Below are 17,925 nucleotides of genomic sequence, written 5' to 3'. Positions count from 1 at the left end.
ACAGTTCCGTACTGTGCTGGGCTCTGGTGTGGCACGTGGTAGAAATTACTCAGCCCTGATGGCTGAGGAGACTACGCTTGAGTATTTTGTCGCTAGACCTTCTCTTGCCTTGGCCAAGCATTCTGCGTGTGGCTAGACACCAGCTGAAGTTAGGAAAGATTTGCCCACCTGTTCTCCCTGGCTGCTGGGCCACCTGTGCACCTCCTGACATTTGCTGGACGGGCGGCGCAGGCAGCAAACTGCAGGGAGGAGCATTCCGAGGCAGCACAGGGCTGAGAACCTGGGCAGGTACCAGCCTCTGAGTTTGTCCCTTGACATCTCCCAGTTGTTTCTTCCCACACGTCGCCTCACCAACAATTCTGTTGCTTTTTTTAGTGCACCTGATGAAATTGGTCTGAGATGCAAACGTCGCTTGGGAAAGGCCAAGGGAGCCTGGAGTCCTGGTGCAAAGCAACCGGAGTCACCTTGTCTCATACTGGCAGAGCTGTGCAGGTATTGTTCATGCTTTAACGTTTTTCGGATGCAATTCTGCCAGCATCGAAAAGCCACACATCAAAGCAAACTTTTCAAAATCTGTTAGTTTCAACAGGACAAGAGAGCTCAGAAAGAAAGCAGCTGGTCCTGGAAAATAAGGTTGGTATTTATCACCTTCAAATGTTCTGAGACACTGACACTAGTTCTATGTTTAAACCACGACTGGAAGTTAACACGTGGTTAAGACTGAACAAACAAGACCTTCCTACCAAGATGTTATGTGCTCTGTCTTTGCCGCCTGCCCTATTTCCATTCCATTTTCTACCTGCTCCTTCTCAAGCGCAGGACAGAGGTGCAGGCTGGCCCCGGGGGATTTGGCTCTTCCTGCAGGTAGCGGCTCTCTGCTTGGTTTTGTGCGTCACCTCGGCTGCAGCCTGGTCTGCTTTACGTGATACACTCTTCAAATCAAGAAGGTACATGTACTAAGTCCAAGTCATCTCTGTGTCTGATTTTAATCTTCAAGAAGTGCTATAAATAGGAGTTGAAAAAACACTTGTCAGGTAGGTTGTGTTGCCCCTGGGAAATGTTCTGTTTTGGAAAAAGCAGCCTGCTGCAGAGAGGGCAGCCAGAAACAATGGTGTTTACAGGAGGGTGTAATTCTGCACTGGGAGAGAGGAGTGTAAAATCACCTGGGTTTGTTCACATTTAAAGATGTTCCAAGACAAACAGCAGAATTTGGCCACAGAATGCGAATGCTCAAGGAAACGAAGACGGCTGCTTGGTGAGGGCAGGAATGAAATCACAGTTGATGAGCTTAACACGGGCATTTAATCATGGTGCTGATCCGGTTGCCAGGCAGTAAGGAACAAGAATTTAGAACAGTTAAGTTTATACTGATATTTTTTTGGCCTCCAATCTACCTCTTCTTTCTAAAGTGTTCAAAATAGGCCTTTGTTGAAAATCCAGACAAGTGTTCCTGTGCCATGGCTGGCATGACTCACTGCCGAGGGGCCTGCTGGGCTCGGACGGGGGATTGCTTTTCCATTCAGCCTTGGTGCCCTGCTGATTTTTGCCACCACGGGGTTTAGATAACTTTCCATGGTGAATCTTGATCAGGCATGGGGCCAGAGGGGTGCAGGGTGCCCAGGGAGGGAAACGCCAAAGCAGCTGCAACCCAGCTGCAACTTCTGCCCTTCCCTCCAGCCGCAGGGACTGCTTTGCGTGAAGCAGCAGTGCAGGGAATTGGTCTTTCTTGTGCTGTCTGCTCTGGTCGGCAGTAACCTCCTGCTCAGTGAATCATTGTGCTTAAGAGGTCGCACAACCACAGCCAGATGTTTTCATTACTGCTGCTCACACTGCACGAATGCAGGCAGTGCTGTCCTCCTGTCCATGTCTGTCCCCACACAGGCGAGCTGCGGCTGAGCTCCTCAGAGGCACTTGTTTAAAAAATCAGAGGACATCCTCTGAGTTGTGTTTACCAAGAGCTCAAACAGAGGGTGCATCTGGCAGCGCTGGCCTCTGTGCTGTCACCAGAGCTTGCAGTGGCAGGGGGCACTTGGAGCACTTGCCTTGGCTGGGTGATGCTGGTGGATGCACCAGACTAAACACCGCTTTTAGATAACGCAAACTACCTCCTTCTACCTTGGATTTGGCTGTGCATGGTGATGGACAAGCTGGTGAGGTTGTGAGCAATTTCTACAAACTGCCGTGGCTGAAAGACTAGCAAAGAAAACACAAGGGCTTGGTGGCGCTGGGTGGGGGGAAGCTCCATGTGCAGGGCTGCGCATCCCCAGGCGTGTGGAGGAGGAGGCTTCAATGGCATGTTGGATGCTGCACCTGGGGTTGGTACCTGTTGGTCCTACAAAGAAATAACTTCATAGCTTTTCCCGCTGGCAGAAGGGTGAGGTGCAGGAGGGAGTTGCTTTGCTGTCCCAAACTGCTGTGCAGGAGCTGGTGGCATGGCTGGAAGAGGTGTCGGGTTTGCCAATGTTGGTTCCGCTGAGCTAGTTCCTGGTGAAACATTCCTTCTTGGTGGCAAAGAGCATCCAGGCAGCTCTCTGTGCGCCTGATGGGCTCTCCTAAGCATATCAGTTGCTACCAACACAGTGCTGGCAGCCTTCGATAGCTATAAACAAAAGCAGGATGTTTGTGGTCTAACTGAAACAAGCTGAGCTTGTGCCTCTAGCCAGATGGGGAAGGGCGCTGGGGGCTGGAGCAGCTCCGCGCGGGGTGAGGGCAGTCACACGCACACTCTGGCAGTGTGCTCCAGCTGGCTGGAGACCCGGGGTGCAGGGATCCCGGAGTGTGTGTGACATGTTGACAGCCTTTGGATGATCTATCACTCACCGTTTGCTGCCGTTTGCCTTTCTCTTGAGTGTTGCGTTGCTAGCTGAGTGAGGGAAGCGCAGCGAGGGTCACAGTCCTCGAGGAGGGTCACAGCACAGGGTACAGCCAGTGATGGGGCAGACCCTGGGGGAGAGACCCCCACCACTGCCATGTAACAAGCTGTCGGCAGGTGTTGGACATTTTGGTACCTGGGCACAGCATCACCTCCGTGTGATGCGGAAGGGGAAGGGAAGGGGAGAGGGAACTGTAGGGTGGGAAAGGACTGTGTCCTCCTCTTGGCTTGCTGCTCAGCACTTCTGCACTACACGGTGCTGCGAGCTGCGTGGGCACAGCGGGACTAGCGTCACCACATGCCAGGACAGCTGGAAAAGGCAGGCAGGGCAGGGCCAACCCAGGTGAACAGGCAACAGGTAAACCTGCCTACTGTGCCTTCCTGGGCTGGGCCTGCCTCTGCCTCTCTGTGTGCCACTAGGACACTAAAATCCAGATGATATCCAGGTAAAACCATCTCATTTCTGAAGGGTTAAAGAGAGCGAATGAGAAGGCTTTTGCCTTGGGCGTCTCTGCTTGCAGATGTTCCCATGCTATGACGTCCTCCTAACATGTCCTTGCCAAGCCACCAGCTCTTTGTATCTCCCTGGTTTAAAATTCCTGTAACACCACCCTGTAAATGCTTTTATTATTGACTGAAAGTGCCTCACAACCCTCTCGTGAGGCATTTGGATCATGACATACTTGGCTGATCAGGGATACAAAAATCAGCTGGTGTGACAAGAAATGACTGAAACTTCCAGGGCAGAAGGTGGGACATCACAGAATTGTCACTCCCTCCCCAAATGCCCAACACCCCCACCCGTCCTCACCCCCCTAGGGAATGGCAGCAGAGAGCATGGCGGGGGCTGTGGATGTATCTACCTGGAGATACCGTCTCTGTTGTCCTCCTTGCCCCTGCCTGCTCCATCCCTCACACGCTGCCTGGCCCCAGGTTTCAGGGCAGTGCTCTGGACCAGGACTCCCTGCCCAGCTTCTCATCTCCCGTGGCTCTGTGTGATGGGCAGAGGAGCAGCTGGCACTGCCCAGGGGAGCACGATGGAGAACTCAGCAAGGCGGGTCTGTCCAGGGGCAGCGCAGCCCCCACAGCCTCATGGCATGAAGTCACCATGCCAGGTGGAAGTCCTGCTGGGATGGAGCAGGAGCCCAGGAGCTCAGCACAGGACGAAACTTCAGCCCTCTGCTCTCTTACAGACTGTGGCTGTCTCATGCCTACAAAATACCTGGCCAGCAAGACTTACGTGTGGATAGATTTTATGTGAGATAGAAATACATAATGTTGGATGTAAGCGCTGATACCGGCATCGGAGCAGCACAGCACAGGCTGTGGGGTGGTGGCTGGAGGGCTCAAACCTTCATGGGAGACTCAGGCTCAGAGACCCCCACCGAAGGATCTCCAAGGAGAAGGGTTGCTCCATTTATTTCTTCTGATGCAGTTGGCAATGACACAGCACAGCGCCAGTGAGCACATCCCGCTCCGGCTGCATGGCCCAGCCATGTCCCAGCAGGACACCAGCCTTCCAGCAACACTCCAGGACTTCTTGTCTGTCCCAGCTCCTGCTGCCTCCCGAGTGTCCTCTTGCACGGCCTGGCATTAGTGAGACAGAGCTTGGAAACTGGCTGGAGGAAATGAGAAGAGTTTTTAAAAATCATTTATTATTTTGAATGTCCATTTTCCTGGAGGTCAACCAGGAACGGATGAGGGTCAAGGCCAGCGACAGTGGCTGCCAGCTACTACTTGGTTATGCCGGTGAGGGCTGACATCTGTGTGCGTTTCTGCAGCAGGATGGAGGCAGGCTCCATGTGCATTGTGGACACCGTTTGCTGAGCTATTACTGCAGGGGAGTGTAACGATCATAGAACGGAGGAGCCTTCATCACTGTGTTTGCGCAGAGGTAGCATCTTGCTCCAAGCAGGCCATCGTGGGCAGCTGGTGGTGCGTGCCGGGGCCCTAGCCAGCAGGTGGAAGACACAGCAGGTCTGAGAGGTGTGATCTGATACTTCCCTGGTCTCCTGCCGCAGAGACGTTGCTTTGGCTCCTTCTTGGCTGTGTCTCAGCTGTGCCCGTGTGCTGGGCAGGCTGGGGTGGACAGCAGAGCAGCTGCAGGAGAAGCAGATCAGGGCAGGTTCCTACTGCAAGCGCAGCCTTACCAGGTGCAGCAGAGGAGGAAGGATGGTGAGGGCTCCCCGGGCTCTCTGCTCCTCTGTTCTGAGGGGGGAAGCCCCGCAGAGGGGCTGCTGGTGGCCTGGTGCTGGAAGGCAGTGGAGGGCAGAAGGTGACAAAGCACAGGGAAATCCAGAGCATCCTGGGGAGGTGGACATTCCCTAGGGAACCCCAAAGCTGGCTTGTTGCGATGTATTCGCTAGCAAGAGAATTGGGTCTGCTGAGGACAGCAGCGGCAGCCACGCTCCTGAGGCACTTGAGCTTTTCACAGAGCTGGTACCAGCCTCTCCTGGAGGGCTGCTGGGGAGGATGCCCAGGATGGGACCATCTTCTGTCCTGCTTCTGCTGGGCACAGGGTGGGCAGGTCCCCGTGTCCCCACCACCCCCTGCGGGAAGGAACGGGATATTCAGTGCCAGGCCAGCAGCTCAGCTCAACTGGTGCCTGGGCAAGGATGGTCTCTACCTGGGCAGGCTGTCCTGGTGCTAGAGCTCAGTATATGATCCACCAGCCCGAGGGCTGTCATGTTCCGCAGCATCCGGCACATGAAACGCAACGTACGGGCACTTCTTCACATTGAGGCACACAAGCTTCTTGAGTGATGCTGTCTTAACTATCTCAAAGCCAGTTGCTCCGCCAAATGTACTGGGTTTCCAGTACTCTGGGGAGCAGATGGGGTTTCCAAGAAGCCCCTTCAGGGAAAACGGAGCTCCAATCTCCACCATGCTTTCCCCAAAAATACCATTGGGTTGGGGTTTCTCAAGCAGTAAGCCTGGATAGAACTCCAGAGCATCAATGTCTCCGTACAGCTCTTCCAGCTCTGCTGCATTCTCTTCCTCTCCTGTGTCAAGTGAACATCAGAGTGCTTTAGCAAGGGAATCACCTCTGGCAAGGACTGGCCTTGCTGTGGGGAACAGGAACATGGCAGCTCCCACAGCCCAGGCAGCAGCGAGCCTGGCTCCCAGGCCAGCACTGCCCTCTGGACCACTCATCCAGCCCCCCAGGAGGAAGGACACCTGTAGCCAAGGCATCAGCCCTCTACCCAGTGCGAGGGTCACGACCAGGCAAGGCTTGGATGGGCTGGAGTGGCTTCTCCTCTGGGCAAGCCTAGCGGCAGGGGTACAGCTCGTGGTCTCGTACCCCACCTGCGGGCACAGACAACTGCAATGCCCCAGTGCAGCCCCCCGAGTGCCTGCGGCAGCGCTGCAGCCCTACCTGTCAGCTCCTGAAAGGACCTGTAGGGCTTCATGCCAAATCTCTTCCGATACTCGTTGAACGGCCGTAGCCTCAGCTGCCGGGATTCCTTGATGACCCCAATGGCCACTTTCAAGACATTGGCATTGATGGTTTGTCCCCCACCGATCTGGAGGGCGGGAACACAAGGAGGAACACACATAAGGCACAAGGCGGCACCAGCATCTCCTCCAGGGGAGCCACCATACTGAACCATCCATGTCCTGGGCACAGCGTCACAGAGACCAGCACATCATCACAGCAGCAAGAAGAGGGGGAATCACTGGACAGTGCCAAAAAAGAGCTGTAGAGCAGCCTGGGCTAGCCACTCCCATTCCCAGGGCAAGTCCGGGAACGGTGCAGGAGAAGCCCTGGATGGATGGTGACCTCCTGGCCTGGGGGGAGGGGAGAGATTACAGGGGTTTGGGGTCACAGGGAGAACCCAAACACCTGAAGAGCAGCGGGTCTGCATCTCCACCTTGCTGCTTTGCACAAGCAAAGGGGGTCAGAAACGTAGATGTAATTGCTTGGAAGAAAACATCCATGTGATGGCAGCAAAGAACAGTGCCAGGCAAGCTGCTCCTGTGCCCAGGCTGCTCCACCGCCCTCTGGGCTAGGAGACCTCAGCCTGCGGCAGCAGGATGCCAGGCTGACCCCATCCACCAGCAGCAGAGCACCTGCCGAGGCCCAGCCTTGCTACGCTGCTCACGGGGACCACTCGTGATGTGCCCGTCAGGTGCTGCTCTGGGTAGAAGATGCTGTGTGTGACATGTGACCCACTGCCAAATGGGGATGTTCATTAACAGGGATGTTCGTTACTGCTGTAACGGCACTGCCTCCACAATACCACCACCATCCCTCCCAGGGTCCCACCGCCCAGGCTCTGACAGGGAGGGGAGAGCAGGACCTTACCCTTCCTGCAGCCTGCTTGGAAAAGGACTCCACCAGCGCCTCCACGCCATAGTCCATGAGCATGGAGGTGTTGTACAGGAACTGGTCGTAGCTGTACTCTTCCCCCTGGATGATGAAGGAGTCGGGCATCAACCCGTGCCAGTGATAGAGCTGGTTGAACTCCACTGCGATGCGATTCCGGTACTGGAACTGTGTCCCAAACAGCAGCTCAGGGTCAAACTTGAGGCTCAGGTAGTACCCGCTGAGGTGCTGGACATAGTCTTCAATGACGATCTTAATGGTCTCCCCTGGGCAGGAGGCAAGAGGAACAGCCATCACCTGGCAGCAGCAGGAGCTACCAGCTCGGTACCCCAAGATGTAACCCACACGCTGCAGCAGCGCATCCCAGCACCCACCCACCACCACCTGGGCTCCTTCTGACTATGGCCTTTTTTAATTCGTTGGGAATTTTTCAGTAAATTATTTTTTCACCAGCAAAGGTCAGTCTGCCAAAACTACGCTGGTTCCTGAGGAAGCTGACCTCGATGCTCTTCTTAGAGGTAATGTAGTGACAAGGCTTTTTTCTGAATTTTGGTCAAAAATTGCTTTTCATGAATTATAGTAAATGTATAATGACCATTAAAACAAAATAATTCAAAATTATGACAAAATTATTCAAAAGTAATTTCTTTGATGGACCAAAGCCAACTTTTGCTACACGGACCAAAGCCAACAATACACAGACGGCTGCCGGAGAAACTCCTCCAGCCTCTAAAGCCAGCCCGGCCACCACCCCCAGAGACCGACTAGCACCCAAGTCCTTGGGGCTTGCCCAGGGAGGTGCGACACGGGGGTCCACGATGCCTGTGCCCCACAGTGCCACTGGTCCTCACCGATGAGGATGAGGCGAGCTGTCTGGAAGAGCTGCTCATCGCTCCAGGTGGGATGCTCCTGCTTCAGTATGTCGCAGACGCGGTTGTGCTCGCGCAGCCAGAGCGTGGCATACATGCAGAGCCCTGGCAACAGCCCGAACACCTCCTGCCCCATCGCCAGCTGCTTCTCCTTGGGGATGGCAGACGGGTAGACCATGTGAACGGGAGCATCGGTGACCGTAGGGGGGTACACCTCTCCATCCACGACCTTGGGGAGACAAGAACGAGATGGCAGAAAGGGAGGAGGGGAGAAAACCACCTCAGTGAAAGCCTGCCCAGCTGGGACTTGCCTCCCTGCAGGCACCACGGCTGCTCTCCTACAAGCAGTGAGTGGGACAGAAACAGCTCCTGCATACAGCCCCAGCTGCGGTACGCCTGCTGCCATCAGAACAGTGACACTCCAAAGCTTGTCCCTCTGACACTGGCCAGCAGCTGCACAGGGCATCATGGCTGGGGTCTCCCGGGAGCTGCCAGAGGGACACGGGCTTCAAGCAACCCTGGATCACAGGGCTGAGACATGTTTCATTCATGCTGGGTGATACCTGGAATTTCAGCTTCCCATCTCTGAAGAGTCGCAGCTGGTGCTGCCGCTGCAGGTTGTCCCCGTACAAGTGCCCCAGGTCCACCTGCCAAAAGAGCATGGCTTCAAGGCTGCTCCAAAAGGCCACACATCCCCTGGTTCCCATCCTCGCTCCCCACGTGCCCCCACACCCTGGCTCCGGTAGCCCTCACCCCATGCCCCAGCGCCTTGGTGAAGCCACGTCCCATCTTCCCGGACGTCTTGAAGAACTGGTGGGTGAAATGCTGGGCGAAGAAAGCAAACATCAGGTTGGTGCCTCGGGGATCAGCTTCAAACTTCTGCCGCAGCAGGAACCTCTCCGCCAGGAGCTGGGGGTCGGGGAGCTGCTGCTTCCCTGCAAAGGATGGAGGTTGAGGGCAGATGCCCCGCGCTGACCCAGCTGGGTACCAGTGCTGGCCATGGGGCTGTTGAGGAGCACTGCGACGTCTGCTGCAGCACCAGACACTGGCTCGCCTGCACAGGCACCTTACAGCCGCCTTACACAGGCTACGACATGTCCCCGCTGTGTTCTGGGTGCTGTCAAGCTCCTCCTTGCCCGCAGGCCACCTTGGACAGGACAGCAGTAGGACATGGCACTGCCAGCAGTGCCTTGCAGACATGCCCATGGCAGCAAAAGCTTGGGCATGTGGGTGGGTGGCAAACCTCGATGCTGCACCAGGTATGGACCCAGGGTGCTGCTCCGGCAACTCAGCCTCAGGCCTGGGACTGTGCACTGCTGGTCCCCAGTGCCAGCCACATACCTTTGGTCCCCATGGGCGTCGGGCAGCTGTCCGGCACGGGCGGGAGGATGCGGGTGTAATAGCTGACGTTGGCATAGGCCTCCCAGCTGATGTAGCCGTAGTCAGAGTTGAACGTGGGGGGGCTGGGGATGAGATTGGCACGAACTGAAAGGAGAGGGTGGGTCACCACTGTGGGGCCTGAGACATGGGGCACCATCCCATGGGCTCTGCCCACCACCTCAGCCCACCTGCTCGGTGCTGCTGGATGCCCTCCCCTGACACCCTGAAATCCAGAAAGGTACCAGCAGCGGAGGCACATGGGTGTTTGGGGCTTTGCCCCCAGCCTTTTAAAGGCTGCAATTCCCTGCAGAAAAGGGGGGCTCGTACTAACGCACTAAGTGGATTTCTGGATGATGAATGAGATGACAACCCCATCAGAACGGTAAATCCAACAGCCAGAGCATTCTGAGCATGTCGCTACAGCTCCAAGAGCTGGAACCTAAATATTTATGCAAAGTGATGAATGTGGGGACATATTTCCACATGCTGCTTTCCATGCAGCTGCTCAAGAGCCCTTTGGCCCGGAGAGCACAGCATGCCAAGAGCCTGCTCGTGTGTTCCAGCTGGCTGGCAGCCTGGCGCACGGCTGGGGACACAGGGACACCCCAGCCTGCGCACCCCTGCACCCCACTGCTGCTGGGCTGGGCAGCATCCCCCGGCAGGGTGACGGCACGGCAGAGTGCTGGAGTGACAGGGTGACAGCATCCCTGGGTCTCCCAGTGAGGGGACTCAAGCCTGGTGCCCATGGGAGCTGCTCAGCATCACTGCAGCCATCCTGTTCCCACCCACACCTCTGCTGATGCTCGGGGGGTCCCCGAGTCCTGCTGCACCCCAAGACCCACTCAAACCCCTCACCTGTAAGCACAAGCCTCATGAGCGTGTCCCTGATGAAGGTGCTGTTGATAATGTCCCAAACCCACCTGAAGTGGGTCAGGATGAAGTGGTAGAAGGCAGGACTGGGCTTCAGCACGTTGTAGAGGCGTGTCCAGAGCTCGGCTGGGGAAGACAGACTGGACAAATCACTCACCCCACTACGAAGCCCAGTAACAGCCCCAGCCCACCCGCGCTGCCACCAGTGAGGGGGGTGCTGCAGATGCAGCGTGCCAGCCCGGGGCCCACGGGTGCTGCTCTGGGCGAGAGGGACTTACGGGAGCTGCAGTTGATGCCGAAGTATCCCGTCCGCGTGCAGTCACACTCGTATCCTCCCAGGCCGACCCTCACGCACACCCCTTGGTGCTGGCAGGGGAAATAGCAACAGGGATTCACTGCGGGGAGAGAGAGGGGACATCACCATCCAGCCACAGTGTCACTGCGTCCCGTGGCTCCCTGCTCCTCACAGGGTAACGCTGCCCACATACAGCCCAGCCGGGTCCAGCTCAGGGGGCTGCACCTGTGGGGGTCCCCCTTAGATGGGGCTCTTTGATGCCAGCTGCTTCTGTGAGCTCAGCCCCCCAGTCTGGTGAAAACACCGCGCTGCAGGCAGCTGGCAGGCAGGTGCCGCAGGTGCTGAGCACTGCCCTGGCCACTGCAGGATCAGGCCTGCGGTAATATTGCTACTCAGCTCCTCTATCATCCCCCTGGTGAGGCATTTTGGGCAGGAGCATCATGCTGACACTGCACCTCCTTCCTTGTGGAAGCCTCATCTGAAACCCCCGGGCCTGCCAAAGGACCCACCTGCACCCCACAGCCGTGCCCTGATGGGTGCTGCGAGCTTGGGCTGCCGTGGCCGTGCCCTGCCTGGTGCCCCACGGCACAGTAGTGCCCTGCATGGCCGGGGCCATAGCCTCATGTATGGGGGACTGCTGAGCCCCCAGAGCCCTGGCACGGGACAATGCCGTGCAAACACAGCGCCGGTGCCAACAATAGCAGCAACCGTCACGGCTGAAGTTTTCTTTGGCAAGTGGCTCCTCCGCCCTCACTGCCCCAACGGGATGAAAAGGGCCAACCGCTGGGCTCCCCCGGCTCCCACCCAGCCCCTTCCTCTGCCACCTTCGCACCCCAGCCTGCAGGCGGGAGATAAGGGCCCCTTCCCTCCCCTGGGACAGAGGGAGACCCCCCCGACATGGAGCAGCCCCTGGTGCTGGGCTGGCACTGGGCACCCATCTTCGCCAAGCCCCCCAGGTCCACCCTGAGGCAAGCAGCCCCCCCATACCGCCACTGCAGGCAGCCCCTGTCCCTCCACTGCAGGCAGCCCCTGTACCCCCACTTCTGGCAACCCCTCCAAGAGTAGCAGAACTCAGGGGAGAAAGAGAAGCTGGAGCTGGAGCAGCTGGAGCCGGAGCAGCTGGAGACCCCCCCTGCCTTTCCCCAGCCCAGGGAGTGGGCTGGAATTTTGGATGTCCTCTGCCACAGCTGCCTCCTGAAGCCCCACCAGTGGCAACCCCAGCGTCACCACGCTGGGCTGGACCCCCAGGAACCTTTGTGCCAGGAGAATAAAAGTGCGGAGAGACAAGCCCTCCCACAGCACGCCTGGCTGAGGGCTTTGAAGCTGTTGGCAGGACAGCGGTCACAGCCCCAGCAGGACACACAGCACTCGGGGACAGTGGTGCCACCGGCACACAATGCACAGCTCCAGTGCCACCAGCCATGGGGATGGGGATGGGCAGCATGCCCTGAGCACCAGAAGGGGCCGAGAGCTGTTCCCAGTGTGCCCAGTGCCATGGCTGGTGTAGGAAGATCTCCCAGATCCATCGGCTGCTCTGTGTGGTCCATGGGCTCACCAGGCCCCCGCCAGACCTGGTTCAGATTCTTCTGGAACTTGGGAACAGGTTCCAACGCTGAGGAGGAGGGATGGGCATGCAGAATAGAAACCACATTTTTTCCATAGGAAATTGCAGCTAAAAATTAACATCTTTGAGAAATAAAGCTAATTATGCAAAGTTGCTCAGCCTGCCAGCCAGCCACGTACTCAGGGCAGGGCAGGGGCTGCCCGGGAGATTGGGACTTGGCCAGCAGCTCCGGCCCGGCCGCGCTCAGCCCCGTGACCCCAAATCCCTCACGTCATGGGGGCTGGCTTGCAAAGACGTGTTCGGCTCCCAGCCCTTCCATCAGGCTGCCTTTCATCTCTGATCTTCTCATGTATCCAGATGGGAGACAGTAGGCAGGTTATTTATCTCAGACAAATTAAGGTCAGACCACCCGTTCGGTATTTTGCAAGACGGAAACTTTTGCAAAGGGGGCCACGTTGCAGTGCAGCTGGAGCATCCTCCGGGCTATTCCTGTGCCAGTAGCTCTGCACTCTATGCTGCTGCAAACTTTGCAAACACCTAAAAGAGCAGCCCTGTGCCGTGCCCCATGCAGCCCGGGGGGGATGTGGGGCAGCCGCAGGCGCCACAGCCACAGGGCTGGGAGGATGCTGCGTACTGCGAGCTCTGGCATGGCAGGTCGTGTCCTGCCCTGCCTCTCCAGCTGATGTGGGGTGTCAGGAGAAGTTCACTTTGCCGGGGCTCTCCCCGTTGCAGGGCTCGATGGCATGTTGTGGCGGAGCACTCCTCCAAGGCGGGTTTGGCAGCATGCTGGGTTGGCCACGCTGCCTGCTCCTGCGGTTCACAGCCGTGTCAGTGCCGTGCGGTCCCAGAGGTGGGGTGGGAGCAGCATGTTCTAGCTAAAAGGGCAGGAGGGGACGTAGCATGTCCTGGCCCATGACAGCAACCCCTTGCATCCTTTCGGAGCCTCCCTCCCACGGTGGCTTCATGCCTCTCCCCACCCCAGCCAGGAATCCTGCGCCAGCCCTGCCAGGATGGCTCCAGGTGTGGGAAAAGCTGCTGCCAGCCTCTGCACTGGAGCACAGCCCCCTCTGTGACAGCAGAGCTGGTGAACGTGCTCCATCACTGCTGAAAAATGCCAGATTTTGGGGACAACATCCGCTTTGTGAACCGCAGCCAAAGCAACCTGGGGTGAATCACGGCCCAGCTGGAGCCGGCCATGCTCAATGGGACATGGCTCCGTGGCTGCAGGCTTTGAAGATGATGAAAGACTCACACATTTGTTTTTCTGATTCAGCGAGGTTTCCTTGGGCCCAGGAGCTGTTCACAGTACATGCACTGCAGCCAGATTGTCATCTGCAACCACTTCTGGCGGCACCATGAGCAAGAGCAGTGTGCCAGGGCCGCAGCTGCGCACCACATGGGGCTCGGCAGCCCTCCTCTCTGCACCTGAGCCAGGCTGCTGGCCCGAGGGTGGGCTGTGGGCTGCGGGCAGAGCGGCTGGAGTGGGGGATGCAGCCCCAAGGCTCTCGGTGTGGCAGCAGGCTCCTCGTTGTAGCCCAGGTTGAAGCTCCATGAGCCCCGCTGCAGAGGGGCTGTGCTGGGGGGAGGTGGTTGACCATGAGCCACAGAAACAGGCATGAATCCGAAGTGGTTCTGCCAGAGGTCCCCTCCTGCCCTCGCTCAGCGGGGTCCGTGCCCAACCTGCCCCGTGGTTGGAGCTCAGGCAGACAGTGATGTCCAGATCCTGCCGCACCTCCCATTTGCCAGTGGGTGGAACGGAGTGAGCTATGGAATGGCTGTGGAGAGGATATTCAGGTTTATTTTGCAAGAACACTTGTACAAAACTACAGCCCTGAAGGCAAGCCAGCAGCCAAGGACAATATCTGCAGGGGAAAACAGAGGAGCACCATGGGACCAGCTTCGCTCTGCTCACAGCCAGAGGAAAATTCTACAGAGAGCAAACATCACAGCTCGGAGCCAAGCTGCAGCCAGCAAGGAGTCAAGTAGAAGTGCTCTAAGCAGCAAACACCAAATTAGCAGGAGATCCCAGCCTCAGCCCAACATCCTGTTATTTGGCCTTTGAGAGCAGATCCGAGGGCTAGATTAGGGCTGTGGTCCTCCTGGCGCAGCGCTGGGGAGGAACAGGAGCCTGGCTGCGCTGCAGCACCTTGGGGCACGGTGCAGTTCCCCTAATTCCTCAATCAGATATCTCCCTCCCTAATTAAGACTTGGAAGACAGACGTCCTTTCATGTATATCCTGGGTATCTTTTTTCCCCCTCCTCACGTAGTGAAACTTGCTTTGATCCTGGCATGCAGAAGTCAGCTCCAGGGTGGGTCACAGCTCTGCCATCCCACTGTGGGTCTGTCCCAGCTGCTTGGAGCACGTGGGTCCCCAGGCCCTGTCCTGTACCCAGCAGGACAGACAGATGTTGCTCCCAGCTGTCCTCAGCTCCCAGGAGGAGCTTCTCAGGGAGACGAGACCATGCCGGGAGACAGCCAAGGTGGAGGAGGAACAGCACAGGGGCTGTCTCTTGTCTGTCCCCACCACCTGTGGTCCAGCCCAGTGGGTGACAGCCAGTTCCATCCCATGGGATCCCTACTTTTGTGCGGACATGGCTGACGACGTCCACAGCAGGGTGCCTGCCACTTCCCCAGCACCAGCCCTACTCCTCCAGCCTTGCCCCTGCTGCTCCTGCTCTCGCTCCTGTTGCTCCTGCTCTGACCCTGCAGCCTGAGGCCGAGGAGCCTAGAGGGCTGCAGGGTGGCTTGGCCACGCTGGCGCACCCAGCCCCACTGTCACTGGTGGGTGGGCCTGCCACCCCCCACCAGGTCGGACCTCGACTCCCGGAGTCCCTCACATAGCAGGCGTGGCCACTCTCCGCACAGCCACCGCCATGGGGCCTTGAAGTGCTGCAACGCCAGGTCGTGTTCCCCTTCTGGACACACTCTGCTGAAACAGGGAAGCCCCCACCTCGGGATCACTGGTTTTGCACAGGACTGGCTGCTCTGGTGAAGAGAAGTCCCTCCTCTCCCAGCAGGATGGTGGCAGGGATGGGGTGTGGGCAGTGGGAAGGGCAACATGCCCCACTCGTCTGTGCCTGCACACCCCAAACCTTCTTGGTTTGAGCCACTTCTCCCATGACCCCGCTTCCCCTCCAAGGTGCCTGCTCAGCTCTGCACACTCAGCCCATGCACATTTTGGGGGCTCTTGGGTTTCGGCACATCACTTCCACAGCGGCGGGTAAATCCAGGCAGGCTGTTGGAGGCAGGGGCACCATCGGCACCATTTGCAACGCAGGTGACCAGAGCCCTGCTGAGGGGATACAGCCCACGTGCCTGGGCTGGTTTTGCTGAGACATCACTTTAGTGAGGAACTGTAAAACCTGGAAAGTGCCACGAGCTTCACGCTGAGATGGCGTTTTTCTGCAGGGAGGAAGGTCATTTCACAGAAGAGGGACTGGAGTCACCCCATTAAGGACACGGAGGAAACTGCATTGTAGGGGCTGGGGATGGAGCTGATGGGATTCAAGAAGCAGTTTTATTTTGCAACACGCTCCATGGATGGCTGCCACAAGCAGCATCACTCCTTGACACCCCTGGGCGCACGGGCAGCCGTCAGCCACTGTGGCTGGGCCAGCACACATGGCACCGCTGTGGCATGTGGGCACGAGAACAAGACGATGGCTCAGGCCACCAGAGCCATCCCTGCTGCTCCCAGCCCTCCACCCTCCCCACACTGCAGATTCATCTGCTTTGTGTTTGGGGGGAGCATGGAAGGGCCCTGGCTGCCGGCATTCACAGGTATCGCCCCCCTTTCTCCTGAGGCGCCCCGTCCCCGCTGGGAGGCTGCAGGTGCTGCCCCTCAGCACGCTGAGGTGGCCACGGCCCCATCCTGCCCCAGGGGCTCACAGGACGCCGGTGGGCTTGGCGGGACCCCTGGCCCTGTCGTGTGGTCGTGCTGGGGCCACCGACGGCTCTGCCAGCGCTGCGTGCGGCCCCCCACACAGCGCTGCGGGAGGTGCAGGGGAAGTTTGGTTTTCAGGGGCGATTTTGCTCTCCAGTCCGGCATGACGGGCCAAAACCTGCAGCTCGGGCGCTGCGGGGGCGGGCCGTGCGCTCGGGGGTCCCGGCCAGCGGCTGCCCGGCTGCCCTGCCCGCTCTGCCTGCCCTGCCCGCCCTGCCCACCCTGCCCGCGCTGCCCGCCCTCCCCCCGGGGCTTCTACCGGCGGCCCCGCGGCCGGGTGTGGGCAGCGCCGGGGCAGGGGCGACGGGCGCGATCGCGGCGCCGGGGTCCCCGCAGCGCTGGGCTGGGGCATGAGGCAGCCCCCGGCCGCCCCCGGCCCCTGCGCCTCCGCGCCCCCCCGCGCCTCCCGGTGCCGGCTCCCCCCTCGCCCCCCGGGTCCCCCCCGGTGCCGGCCCCCGCCCCGCGTACCGGAGCCGTCGGTGGCGGCGGTCCCGGCGGCGCAGAGCAGCACGGCGTGGGCGAGGAGCAGCCGCAGCCCGGCCTGGCACAGCCCGGCGGCCAGCGGGACCCCGGCCCCGCACCCACCGCCCATGGCGAGAGGCAGCTCCGCCGCGTCCCGCCGCCGCTCCCGGCCCGGCCCCACCGCCCCCCGCCCCCGCCGCGCCTCCGACCGCCCCCGCCGGGCCGGGGCCGCCTCCGACCGCCCGGCCCCGCACCCCTCCCCGTGGGCCCCGCGGCCGCCCCTGCACCCCCAGCCCTGAGCCCTGTGACCCCAGGAGCCCTCTGCCCACCCCCACGTCCCCACCTGTCCCTCCCCATCCCCACCTCCCCGAGCACCTCGATTCCCATCTTCTGGTCCCCAGGTCCCATCAGGCTCTCCGTGCGCCCTGCCCTGGTCCCACATCCCCTTGCAGCCCCACGCCCATGCCCTGGTCCCCATGTCCCCACCCTTGTCCCCCTGTCCCCCTGGTCCCCACATCCCCCTGCATCACCACACTCCCTGCCCTGGTCCCCACATTCCCCTGCATCCCCACACCCATGCCCCTGTCCCCACACTCCTCTGCAACCCCCATCCCCATGCCTGGTCCCCAGGACCCCCATGCCCATCCCCTGAGCCACAAGCCCTCTTCCTGGATCCCCATGCCCTGGGGCACCCTGTCACAGCCAGGGCAGCAGCAGCACCCTGGCAGCGCAGCCGCTGGCTGTGGGCCTGGCTCAGCTCCCTCCGACCTGACCCGCCGTGGGAAGCTGTGCCGGCAGCCATGCCCAGCTGGCGCCAGCAGCCAGACTGCCCACAGCTGCCAACAGCCAGAAAAGCTGAGTTTATCAGTGAAACCATCACTGGGTGTTTCCTGCCTGGCTGCTTTGCCCCCCCAGCACCAGCCAAGCAGGGACAGGATCAGGCCAGCCCAGCCCAGGCAGGCACCAGCCACCCCACAGGGAAGTGTGTCAGCCGAGAGAGGCTCCGCATGAGGCTGGGGTGGGTGAGAGCACGGTGGGCTGCAGGCCTTGCTGGGACAGCCTCAGGCGATGTCCCTGAGCCGGGTGGCACCCAGAGCCCAGGGGCTGTGGCTCCTCGCCCTCTCCTGTGCTGCTCTGCAGCAGTGGCAGAGACCCCGGCATGGGCCCGGGTGTATTTCCAGATTATCTCGGGTTTTGCTGTCACCTCCTTGCAGAGTGGCAGGAAGCCCCAGCAGGGCCAGAGGGTGTGCGGTTCCTGCACGGTTCCTGTGCATGTGGTGTGGAAAGCAGCTGGGCAGCAGGAATGGGGCAGGAGCAGGGCGGTGGGAGTAGGGTGGTGGGA

The 17,925-nt window shown here is 59.4% G+C and overlaps 1 protein-coding gene across 5 annotated transcripts; it reads right to left on the bottom strand.

Annotated features, from left to right (window-relative positions):
• Positions 1-57: 57 nt before the first annotated feature.
• On the bottom strand, positions 58-16,761 carry PTGS1 (prostaglandin-endoperoxide synthase 1). 5 transcript variants are annotated; one of them, XM_055803589.1, is made up of 11 exons: positions 16,590-16,761; positions 10,597-10,713; positions 10,304-10,444; positions 9,410-9,553; positions 8,822-9,003; positions 8,632-8,715; positions 8,051-8,297; positions 7,179-7,465; positions 6,249-6,396; positions 2,821-2,943; positions 58-2,332 (listed from the first exon to the last, which is right to left on the bottom strand). In XM_055803589.1, exons 1-11 carry the CDS (start codon positions 16,711-16,713, stop codon positions 2,112-2,114), a joined length of 1,818 nt encoding a protein of 605 aa, XP_055659564.1. In that variant the 5' UTR covers positions 16,714-16,761; the 3' UTR covers positions 58-2,111. The 5 variants fall into 5 exon arrangements, with proteins under 5 accessions (XP_055659564.1, XP_055659571.1, XP_055659544.1 ...); XM_055803596.1 differs by having other exon boundaries at positions 2,219-2,599; XM_055803580.1 differs by lacking the exons at positions 58-2,332; positions 2,821-2,943 and adding exons at positions 5,286-5,421; positions 5,499-5,874.
• Positions 16,762-17,925: the final 1,164 nt, after the last annotated feature.

This window comes from Falco peregrinus, chromosome 1 (assembly GCF_023634155.1).
Source record: "Falco peregrinus isolate bFalPer1 chromosome 1, bFalPer1.pri, whole genome shotgun sequence".
Lineage (NCBI taxonomy): Eukaryota > Metazoa > Chordata > Aves > Falconiformes > Falconidae > Falco > Falco peregrinus.
Note: the sequence above shows the minus strand (reverse complement) of the source record. Positions and strands in the feature narration are given on the sequence as shown.

Bases quoted from the DNA above. Each gene is read 5' to 3' on its own strand.
- PTGS1 (XM_055803569.1), bottom strand. From the start codon at position 16,713: ATGGGCGGTGGGTGCGGGGCCGGGGTCCCGCTGGCCGCCGGGCTGTGC. The intron at 10,714-16,589 runs GTACGCGGGGCG...CTCTCCCCGCAG, and splicing joins CGCCGCCACCGACGGCTCCG to TGAATCCCTGTTGCTATTTC. The intron at 9,004-9,409 runs GTATGTGGCTGG...CATCCTTTGCAG, and splicing joins GACGCCCATGGGGACCAAAG to GGAAGCAGCAGCTCCCCGAC.